We start from the raw sequence: 12,500 nt of genomic DNA on the forward strand, positions 1-12,500 counted from the left end.
CTATTTCAACAACAATTCATGCAGAAGGTAGGAGACAATCAATCTCACCCAATGTGTGCACACACGGTAGTAACCCAATCTGTAAAAGCTATAGTAGATTGCCGAGGGTGGAGATCTATGCAATCAGTACATAGTGCAAGAAGTCCCTTCTTGGAGAGCCACACTGATGTTGTTCGTCTCGCCGACTCACTCTATACTGTACCACAGTTGCATGGAATACAGTTCACGGATTTAGCTTCAAAGTGTTTCTTCTCAATATTCTTCTTAAACTCATATCATAAAGGCTTGAGAAGAAGATATGTGAGAGTAGACGTTATAGAGCATAGAGAGAGTTTTTTGTGATTCAAATGTTGAAGATTATCTCTTGTGTATTGTCTTGAATCATCTCTCTAAAATATATATCTATGACTCTTGAAAGACAAGTAATCTCAAAGATATTTCATGTAGAAAATTATTGTCCTACCCTTTGAGTTATATTAGGTCGAAGATAAGGACTTTCTTGTAAAATAGCCTCAAGTGTTGTAACTGCTCTGCCAGTAAATCTCGGATAAGTCGGTGTAGTCCAACGGCTAGTTTCCAAGGCTCTGTTGTAGTGCCTGTTCCATCAGAACTTCACTTAGCATAGTAACCGGCACTAAATTTTACCTATCTAATTAATTTGACATAATAATAAAGCCAATTATAAGTTGGAGTTTACAATATTTACATACTAACACATAACACCGACTTTGAGACTTGCTAACACTCTCGCCCCTATCCTTTCCAACAATAATCATTTGTCCAACATTCTCGTCCCTATCTTGCCAACTTTCTCGTCATTGTCACTGAGGGCGTTTGGTTGACTGAAAAGTTCAAACTTTCTTTGGAATTTAAAATGTGAGAAAATTATTTACACGTTTGGTGCAATCTTTGACTTTGGAAAGTGTTGGTCCCGGTAGTATCGAAAGAGAGTCTAGAGGGGGGGGGGGGTGTGAATAGACTCTACTCGAATTTTTTGAAAATAAATAACTTTCGGATAGTTGTGCACAACGGAAAAATGTGAATTCGTTTTAGAAGGTTCTTTGCACGATTTTGTTATGGAAAAGCTTAGGGTTTGATTGATGTGAATGCAATGCCAGATAGATAGATAAACGAAAGTAAAGGGAGAGTGAGAGAGAGATTTTTATAGTGGTTCGGCTATTAACAAAGCCTACTCCACTCTTCTTCCACAACTTGTGAAAGGGTTTGCACTATCACTCCTAGCACAAACTAAACAAGCCACCTTCCTTGATCACTAAGCCGGACAGCTACTTGTGTAGGTTTTTCAACTCCTAGAGTTTACTCTGCCTCTATCAACGTCTTCTTCAGAGTTGAGGTTTGGAAAGAATTGATGATGTTCTCCAACTTGTGAAATCTTGACTTGATGAGGCTTGAATCTTCAAATATAAGTTGCAAGATTTCCTTGTGTTGTGAACGCTTGAAGTCTAGATGACCTCTTTGAAAAACTTCACAACAACACACTGGTTTTGAAAGCTTTTGGATGATACTTGTTAACAAAGCTTTTGTAGATAAAGATTGAGTGAAAAACCAGCACATTCTTCAGTGGTGAAGAGATGTATTTATAGGAGAAGAAAATCCATCCGTTAATGGGAGATAGAGATTCAAACCTATTGACCAGCGTGTAATATCCACTGGGCTCGAAGCATTTAATGTGGTTGTACTGTGTAGCAATTGGCAACAAAAAGTTGTTTGTCTTTTCGTTATTTCTCACTGACAAAGGTACAAATCATTTAATGCTCCTTTGATTTTTGAAGATATCATTCCTAGGACTCCTTTTGTCTAGGATGATTGCCCAGGTGTGAGACAAAGACAAATATGCTTTTGTGATTTCATGTAGAAGTTGTCTATTCAAGTCTGACTTAGACTTTTAGTCTCGGGATCAGTTGACGAAAGATTGTCCTTATCTTTCGTTTTTCTTCAAGTCAAATGATTTCCTTATCAGTTTACACGAGAGTTAGTGTAACACCCCGTGTTACGGCCTCTAACCCAAACTAATTATTTAATTACTTAACCTTAAAAGAGAATTGAATTCCCTTAATTAATTAGGAAGGGTCCACCATAGGCCATGGACCCTTATCCCTAAACCAAACCCTTAGTCCTATAAGGAATAGAATAAGTAAATCCCTACCATTCAGACCCTAATTAGGACTCTTAGATATATATAAGGACATAGGGGGCACCTAGAATTCACACCACAATAGATTCCACCACACAAGAATTCCCAAGAATTCCCCCTATCACCAAACGTAGGAGAAATCAAGAAGAGGAGATCTTAGAGGAAGAACCTTAGTAGCCAAGGATTCTAGTTAAGGCTAAGAGGTAACCCATGTCTCAACAAAACCTATTTTCCTTGCTATAATCTTCTTCTTTGGCTCCATTGATATGCAATTCTATGCTTGTGTCTTGATAAGGCTTTTGTGATGATTATGAGATAATCTTGATGTTTATGAGATGATCTTATGTGTTGATCTTGATAATCTTGATGTTTATGAGAGGGTCTTGATATTTGTGTGTTGATCTTGATAATCTTGATGTTCTTGATTTTAAAGATAAAATTATGATCTTGTGCTTTAAATATGATTAGAGCCCTAGGGTAAATTTTGAATTTTGTGTTATGATATTCTTGATATGTTTGGGCGGGATTTTGCATGTTCGGGTATTGGGTCTTGATTATGTTCAGAAGTCATGTTAGGATGTATTTAATGTGATTCTTGATCTATTACTAGATTACGTAGTGTCGTCGCTTGTGTTTAAATGTGTCTGGACATGGTTTCGGATTCCACGAAAGATCCCGGGACCAATCTATTACAAAAGAGTCAGTGGGGGGTAGGTGGGGGCAGGGGTACCCGCCACCTACCCGCTGCCCCGATAAGGCCGCCGGCAGCGGGCAGACGACTGCCCGCCGGGCACCCGCTGCCCAGTGTTACGCCGCCGACGGGTGGTCCTCCACCCGCTGGAATTCCATGTGGCAGTTGGTGGTTTTCCCCGTTTGATGTTTCCCCGTGTCCCGTGGTGTGTCATTGGACCCTGTTTGTCGTGCCTGAGTCTAGTTTGATGTTTCGGGTACCGTTCATAGGATGAAAGAGTCTTATGTATTGCATGCTAGTCGAACTGGTATCCCGTTGGCCTAGGTGAAAGATGTATGAACCCCGTAGGCATATTCTTAGTAAGGTGGTTAACCACGCATAAGTTTTATATACACGTTTTCCCCCTCCCTACGTGCTAATGTGGGTTGCATGTGCGTGGCTATGTGTTATGTGTGCATGATACCCCAATTGGTTGCGATCAATTGGCTATACGGGCAGTTGGATGGGTTGAGAACCATCAGTTGTTAACCAGGCCGGTTGCGATCGGTCAGGTATATATATATATATATATATATATATATATATATATATATATATATATATATATATATATATATATATATAGGGCTGCGGTCCACCATTTGGTTGCGATCAAATGTTATAAATGAGCTGCGGTTCACCAATCTGGTTGCGATCACATATACACATACTACTCGGACTGCGGTCCACCGTTTGGTTGCGATCAAACGTTACTATATGAGCTGCGGTTCATCGATTGGTTGCGATCAATCCCCTTGTGCTGCAGTACAAGGCAGGGTGCTTCGGGGCCGTGTCAGAGCTATATGCGCTGACCCTCATGTATGGGCATGCGATTGGTCTTGCGGCACCACCAAAGTGTGTTTACGTGTTAAGATAATGATTGGATACTGATATGCTTGATAAGCTTATGACCTTAGGGTGTATACTAGTATCTTTATATGCATGATTATAACTGATGAATGTGCTTACCCTTACGTGTTGAGTCTATTCTCGGTTTTAAATTAGAGTCTCATAAGTATATATATCTTCCGGCTTCAAAATGGTTTTCCATATATATATATATATATATATATATATATATATATATATATATATATATATATATATATATATTGTATTTTAACGCGTTGGAGTGGGTTACCAGCATTATTCGCTGAACAGATATATTTGGCTTTCAGGCATAGATGAGTAGCTCCGGAGCGCGCTAGAGGACCCGAAGCCTAGTTAGTTAGTTTAATTTCCATATCGGCCTGCGTGCCATGATGATGTATTGACACTGTTTTGAGGATGTTTAGATAGTATAGCCTGTGCATCTGAGTTCTCCAGCTCAGATGTGGTATAGCACCCCAATGACTTATGTTTAGTTACGCTCTGTTTCGGGTTTTAATGATAGTATTACCTTTATTTCATAAGCATTCAAAGTTTTAAATTTTAGGGGTGTTACAGTTAGTCCCTTCCATCTTTCGGTCTCAGTTATTCTCTCGGCCTTCTCTTGATATTCTCTTCTTTAGGTAGACCTAGTTTAATTTACTAAATACAACTCTGATTCGTGTAAATGTGCTACTAAGCACGAATCACATAGTGAGTTGTGACTACTTTTGTCTAACACGAAAGATGCAAAATAACGAGAGTAAAAAGAGGGGTCTACAATCCTAATTAGTTTGGTATCATCAAAATCTAAATGCACTTGTTCCTAAAAGAAAGTTAGGGTCATTGGGAATCTAATTCCGTAAAAGTAAATCCCACCTAGAAGAGGTATGATTCCTTTTCTCGAATGCCTAGAAAATCTACTAAATTTATATATTTTTGTATTTATCCTTCTTCGCTCAAGTTAAAAGTCTCTTATAAATATAAGAAATTTGTCTCTCCACCATTATGAATGATAAAAATACTATTTATCAAAGAAATTTGTCTCTCTCAATATATATATATATATATATATATATATATATATATATATATATATATATATATATATATAGAATAAAGTTCAAATGCGGCGGGGTTTTCCCGTGCGGCGGTGCGGCGGAATTCCAGAATACACCAACAGTGTTAACAATATGCACCAAGTTAGAAAAGCACACCACAATGAAATGCAATAAAACATCACAGAATACACAACAGACTCAAAAAAATACACCATATAACTCACCACACCCCAATGGTGTATTTCTGAACAGTGTATGGTGTTTTTACTCACACCTAATGGTGTGTGTTTGGTGATTCAGGACTCTATTTGCTCTGATTTTTGTGGTGTATTTTCCTAACGTTGATGGTGCATATTTGTTGAACTATTGGTGTTGGCGCACCGTAAGAAATCGCCGCACCGTAAGACACTGCTGCACCTGAACTCGCCTATATATATATATATATATATATATATATATATATATATATATATATATATATATATATATATATATATATATATATAGTCTTAAATTTTGAATATTTTGTTGCAGACAAAGATTTTTTGCATATGGTTTATTAATTTACAAGTGATTTATTAAACTCTTAATTATTCGCTATGATTTTTATTTTTCTTTTATTTTTAATGCTTGTATATAGCAAGGATATATTAGAGATTTTTAAAAAATTCATAGGAAAATTTAAACGAGTCACACATCTTAATTAATTTTCTATGTAATTTAACTCTTATTAATATACGGTTATAGTATTTAATATACGACAGTTCTAAATAACCCTCGTATATAATTTTTTATTTACTACGTCAGCCACTTTATACACCACTTAGTAAATCGACGTATATGTGTAAAAAAAATCGTTGTAATTATACTTTCTGTAGTAGTGAATAATAGCTAAATTATCCTTATTATATTGTAGTATACTATATATTTTAGTGTTTTGTAGAATCTTATATGTGATTTATATATAGTGCACATAGTGAATTCATGGAGTACATTTAATTTATTATTCATTCCCTAGCGAACATACATACTCATCTGGACAGTACAAGTTATGAGAGAATATTATGAAAATATAAAGTGATATATAAAGTGATTTTTGACTTCTCCCAAAGAAATGGTATGAAGCATTATTTTAATATATTATATAGTATATGATATACTAGGAAATCCGCGGGTTGCTGTGCTCATCATTCTACGAAGGCATTGACGTCAGAGTTGATATATATTATCCTGTGCCAGAAATAAAGTTTTCCAAGCGTTGTTGCACCATAATGGCATCCATTCCAAGTCGAGGTAAAAATGCCTATCCAATAAAAACATAACATAATCAATAACAACTTTTAAAGCTAAAATGAACCATGCAAGTATATATGCAACGAAACATGCACGAGTTATGAGTAATAAGAACACTAATATGTGTTAGGAGTAAGCAAAAAACTTGGATCAGCAGACCTGCTAGCAAGGTCTAATCATCATCTATGTACTGTACCAATTAATTGTTATCATCTATGTACTGTACCAATTAATTGTTATACGATCTACCTTATATTATATATAGATCCTGATCTAAAAATTATAATATAGATCCTGATCTAAAAATTATGGGTCAGCAGTACAGTTATCATATTATATGTTTTTGTCAATGACCTTGTGGACAAGTGGCACGAAGTGGCTCTCCTAAATGTGAGGTCATGGGTTCCAACCCTAGTGGAGTTGTTATTGGCTTTTTTGTGCTTCAGTAGGTCGAGAAAGTATGGTTATGAACCAAACAATGGATCAGGGTCTACATAATATTGTTGCCCTGGTCCAAAAATAATCTGAGGGTCCCTGGTCCAAAAATAATCTGAGGGTCTACATAATATTGTTGTCCCTGGTCGAAAAATAACATTCAGATTCCGTACTTATAATTGATACATTCTATACATGCAGTCAACCGGTATACTGCAGGTTGATACATTCTATACATGCAGTCACATTCTATACATGCAGTCAACCGGTATACTGCATGTACAGAATGAGCAGAATGTGTTAACTACAAACAAGTTATACTGCAGGTACAGAATGAGCAGAATGTGTTAACTACAAACAAGTTATAATTTTTGAATCAGGATTTACAATATAATATGAACCCTGATCCATGATATAACAATTATTGTCCATTTGCACATAATATGTTAACTACAAACACATACACATAACTTCAATCCATGGTATAATTTGGTTCTTTGAACTGTACCTTGCAAAGAATTGTATGGTAGATCTTGAGATCCACAGTGGAGATGCTTGCACTCACAACTTCTGCACCTTCGTCTTCAAGAATCCAAATGACTTTATGCATCTTCAGCTTCTTGTTCTCCGATCCACACACTATATTTATCTCCATTAATGTTTCATCACCTGTGTCAATCTCTTTCACGGCTATTTCAACTGGTACTTGTAGACTATACATTCTTGCTTTCAGCTCATTAATGTTTTTCTCTAGTTTTTTTACGTACTTAATGGCTTGATCCAACAAGTCCCACGCCGGTGAATTTTCCTTTTCCTGTAGTACCTCAACAACAAATCATTCATAAATAATCTGAAACCCTAATTATTTCAACAAAAACCATATAGATTTGAAATGCTAAAACTCATCATCAACTATACCAGACATGTTTCAGCAGAGACGACGAGAGAGGCGAGCTGACCATAAAGACCTTTCAGTTTCTGCCGACGTTGTTTCTCAGCCAAATGCCGGCCAGCTTTTGGTATCCGGAAGCTAGGTTTGGTCTTCATGTTTTGGGCTAAGTAAGCGTGTTTTTTTTTTTTTTTTTTTTTTTTTTTTTAAATGTATAAAAATAATAATAATAATAATAATGATACCTCTATTGCCTCCACATGTGTCTATATATAGGCTTAACGCTTAAAATCGCTATCGTTTTTTTTGGTAGGGACTTAAAATCGCTATCGTAGTCAACTGTACAAAACCCAGAAAACAGCTCAATTATACGCTCAATTGAGGATTCAGACCTGACACGTCCCCCTGCTTTTAAAATTAGAGCAACCACATCATTGTTTTTGCTCAAATTTTGAGAAGAAAAACCAACATATATTTTTTGGACTAGTGTAAAAAGTGGGTTTTTTTCTCCTACAATTTTAGTATTTTTGTGGGCCCCTACTGATAGCTTTGATCTGAAAATAATATGAAAGGTGCGCGTTTCGGGCAGGGACGGAGCCAGAAATTAGTTTGAGGGGGGCGAAAAAGTAGGGACAAATTCAGAAAAAATTTTCAAAGGCGAAACATTAAAACAAAAGAAATAATTTTTTTTAAAAAAAAATAAATTACCTAAAAAATATAGTTGTAAATATTGTTGGATATGGACGAAAAATAAAACACATCGAAACTTTATAAAAATATTCATAACAATATATGAAACATAATTAATTTGAATTAAAAACACTATAAAAATATGTTGATGCTAAAGGATTGGAACTATGAAACATAATTAAGTTGAATTAAAAACACTATAAAAATATGTCAATAATAAGATTTGAACCCTTGGACTTTCCAATTGTTAAACATGTCCTCAACCAACAAATCTAACTCATTTTTGCTAACATTTAGTAATTTTTTTATACTAATACTAAAACCTGTACTATATATACATATATACATACAAAGATTATATATGGGGTGGGGGTGGGGGTGGGGTGAGGGGGGCAACAGCCCCCCTGCACCCTTTGGCTCCGTCCCAGGTTTCGGGCACTTACTGTGCTTAGCTGGCGCGTACAATGCACGCGCCGCTAGACCCGTAAATGACCTTCTATTTATTTTTTTCCTAAAGACGGTCTAACGTTTTTGTTTTTTGTTTTGTTTTTCTTCTTTGCTTCCTCTCTCTACCTCCCTCTCTTTTGTGCATGGAATGACAAAAATCCAATAAAATTCTTAACCCCTAATTAACATTTTAGGATATATTCTGTATATTATTGGGAATATATATATATATATATATATATATATATATATATATATATATATATATATATATATATATACTATACTAATAAGAGCCCAAGAGAGTTAGGCCTATAATGGGTAGAAAAAATGGCGGTCACAGATTTTAATCAAATGAATGGCTCAGATTGATTAAAAGATTGATCATATATTTAAATTTTACACTAAAATTTCCTAAAATACCCACACACCGTTACTAATTCCGTTAAAATTTTAAGAATTGCCGTTAGTTCACCGTTAACTTACTCATTGATTTCAATAAAAAAAAAAAAAAGTCTTAGGTTCGAACCTCATCCCAATCAAAGTTGGCATAATTAGTACTCTATTTTACTCTTATTAAATTATATAAATAATAATTTAGTAGTTACAACAAAAAATAATACATATGCATTTCTTTAATTTAGAATTATGTGTTCACAATGTCTTTATTCAAAAAAAAAAATTATTCATTATCAATAAGTTAAATAAATAAATAATTTTATTAGTTATATTGTCTTTATTTTTCTTCAATATAAAAATTCTTTATATTCAAATTTATTAATTGATTATATTCGCTACATTGTCCTTACAATGTCTTTATTCAGTGAAAAATAAATTATTAATTATCAATAAATTAATTAAAAGAAATATTTTCATTAGTTATATTGTCTTTATTTTTCTCAAATGTAAAACTTTTTACATTCAAATTCATCAATTGATTATATTCACTACATTATCTATTATCTTTTTTGTGCACTATTTTTCTAATTAAATATCAAAGTTATAACATAAAATAATGCTATATATTTATTTACCAAGTATTTTATTAATACCATGAAAAAATTAAAAAAATATAATTAATAAAGCCAACCATATTAACTACTTGAGAGATTTTGTGACAAAGAGAGTATTCAAATCACACAACAAGTGAGAACTACCTCGCAATGTCCTTGTTTGACAATCAGCAGTTAGCGGTTAACGTTAGCGGATTTGACCAGCGAATTTATTTAATTATTAACATTGGGTAGAAAAAATGACCGCCAAATTATTAAATCAAATGAATGGTTCATATTGTTCAGGTTTTAATTTTTTTTCTTTTAAGATTTTCTAATTTATCCTTAATTATATGATTATCCATTTAACTTTTCCGTTAATTCACCGTTAGTCTAATTCTAATATTAAAGTCTAATATAGAATTATAACTACACCATTAATCTAATTCTAATATTAAAGTCTTAATAGAACTTAACCACAAATCCTAATGTCGGAATCTCCTCAAACAATATTAGTATATATTTCATATTTTATGTCCTAATTTTTATTTGTTCTCCCTTATGTCCCGTATTTGGTTTCAACCATACCTATACAATTATTTTATTGACAATTATAATCAATATTGACTATATTATCTTGCATTTGTAAACTTAGAATTACCTATTTAACCTGCACGGGCTTAGCTCAATGGTTTAGTGGGTAGTATTTGGGAGAAGAGACCAAGGTTTGAACCTCGGCGGCGGCAATGTGTGAATTATGTCCAAAGTGGGCAGATTCCTTGTGCGTACCAGCATTTTGCCATGTCTGCTGAACCATTGAGTCACCGTGATTTACAACTTCCCACAATGCTCTGTCGGGTCGGAGTGTGGGGGGCCCTTGGGGTTGGGGACTCAACCTTTGGGAGAAGAATTACCTATTTAAATACGCAAATTCAACCTTCAATTATCTATGCATGAATAATTTCAATATAATCTTGCCTTAATATACTTTAAAGTACTTATTTAAAAAAAAAAAAAAAGAGCATTGGGCATTATCCCAATCGCGCAATGCGCGTAAAAAACTAGTATATATATATATATATATATATATATATATATATATATATATATATATATATATATATATAATCGCACTCACATGCAAATGTTTCGCCCCGTCGCGAAATAGGAATGGATTCTGTCCGTCCACGTGTCCAGATCTAATGGATGAGAAACACTGATTTTTTTAAAAAAAGTTTGGTGGTATTTTTATAAATAATTGAACATTGAAGTGCAAGTAAAATGTATTACAAGTGCATGTAAAATGTATTAAAGGTGCAAGTAAAAATTTAAATTGAGAATCAATACTAAGTGCACCTATAGTTCTAAGTAGTTGCACACATAGTTATAAGTAGTTGGACCTAGGTGCATGAATGTTTGCGGGTGGTTTTCAGGAGTATTACTACCCGTTGAACTCAGATCAATGAATGTTAACAAGGCAAAATTACATGCATTTATAGGTGAAAGTAGGTGTACCTATAGTTATAAGTAGTGGCACCTATAGTTATAAATAGTTGCACCTATAGTTATAAGTAGGTGCACCCAGGTGCATGAACATTTGCGGGAAGTGAATGTTAACAAGGCAAAATTACATGCACTTATAGGCATGGTTGCAGTAGGCGCTGGGCGCTAGTCAGGCGCCCGAGCAGCGCCTAGCGCCTAAGCGGCCTAGTCGGCGCCTAGGCGGAATCTAGGCGGCGCTAGGCTGTCGCGAAAAAAACAGTAGCAGACTTGCAATTTGACAATTTTAATGAGGTTGTTTTCTAACATTCAATCAAATAACACATCCAAATAAATGACATAATGACATAATGACAATTCATAAGTCATAACATCAAAAAAAAAAAAAAAAAAAAAAAAAAAAACTCAAATGAAATACCCAAATACTTCAATCATCCAAAGATTGAAAGTATCAAACTAGTCTACGAGTGTATATATGTCATATTATATGTATATGTCATATAAATGGAAAAAATTAGCAAGGTCGAGTCGGTCGAGTTAACTCAACTAACTCGACAGAAATTGACGAGTTAACTCGGCGTAATCGGACGAGTTAGGCGCTAGGCGGGAGCCTAGGGCGGAAATCGCCACGGCCTATGGGCGCCTAGCGCCTAGGCGCCGATTACCCGGTGCCTAGACGGGATTTTTACAACCCTGCTTATAGGTGAAAGTAGGTGCACTTGTAGGTGAAAGTAAGTGCACTTGTAAGTGATTTTACTTGCACTTCGATGTTCAATTATTTACGAAAATACCACCGCGTTTTTTTAATCTATTAGATCTAGACACGTGTTCGCATATTCCCTCCTGGCACTTATTCGCACCTGAGTGCATCCCTATATATATATATATATATATATATATATATATATATATATATATATATATATATATATATAATTAGGTTCTGGTGCGGTTAAGGTGCCCAGGTGCGGTTGTGCGGTTTAATCTGGGCCATTCATCTCGCTTAAATCAACGTCCAGGATTACCAAAATTTAAAAAAAAAAACGCAGTGGCAATTTTGTAATTTTTGCATCTAGGTCAAAATTAAAGTGAGCGGATCTGTGATTAATATGCGTGAGTTTTGTATATAAGATGCGTAAGGTTTGTGCGTAAGGTGCGTGAGGTTTGTGCTTAATGTGCATGGGGTTGTGCTTAATGTGAGTAGTGTTAAAACTTAAAGTCTGTGAGTTAATAATTAAAGTGCGTGGGTTTTGTGATTAATGTGCGTGAGGTTGTGCTTAATGTGCGTGGGTTTTGTATTTAATGTGCGTGAGTTTGTGCTTAATGTGAGTAGTGTTAAAACTTAATGTCTGTGAATTAATATTTAAAGTGTGTGTGTTTTGTGCTTAATGTGCGTGAGGTTGTGCTTAATGTGTGTGGGTTTTGTACTTAATGTGCGCGA

At 34.7% G+C, this 12,500-nt stretch overlaps 1 protein-coding gene across 1 annotated transcript; it reads right to left on the minus strand.

Moving 5' to 3' along the window:
* Positions 1–6,038: 6,038 nt before the first annotated feature.
* LOC109176424 lies at positions 6,039–7,604 on the minus strand. Its single transcript, XM_019325854.1, has 3 exons — positions 7,460–7,604; positions 7,050–7,355; positions 6,039–6,116 (listed from the first exon to the last, which is right to left on the minus strand). The coding sequence occupies exons 1-3, from the start codon at positions 7,586–7,588 to the stop codon at positions 6,039–6,041; spliced, it is 513 nt and encodes a 170-aa protein (XP_019181399.1). The 5' UTR covers positions 7,589–7,604.
* Between the last annotated feature and the right edge of the window lie 4,896 nt (positions 7,605–12,500).

The sequence above is a fragment of the Ipomoea nil genome, unplaced genomic scaffold (assembly GCF_001879475.1).
Source record: "Ipomoea nil cultivar Tokyo-kokei standard unplaced genomic scaffold, Asagao_1.1 scaffold0706, whole genome shotgun sequence".
NCBI classification, from domain to species: Eukaryota; Viridiplantae; Streptophyta; class Magnoliopsida; order Solanales; family Convolvulaceae; genus Ipomoea; species Ipomoea nil.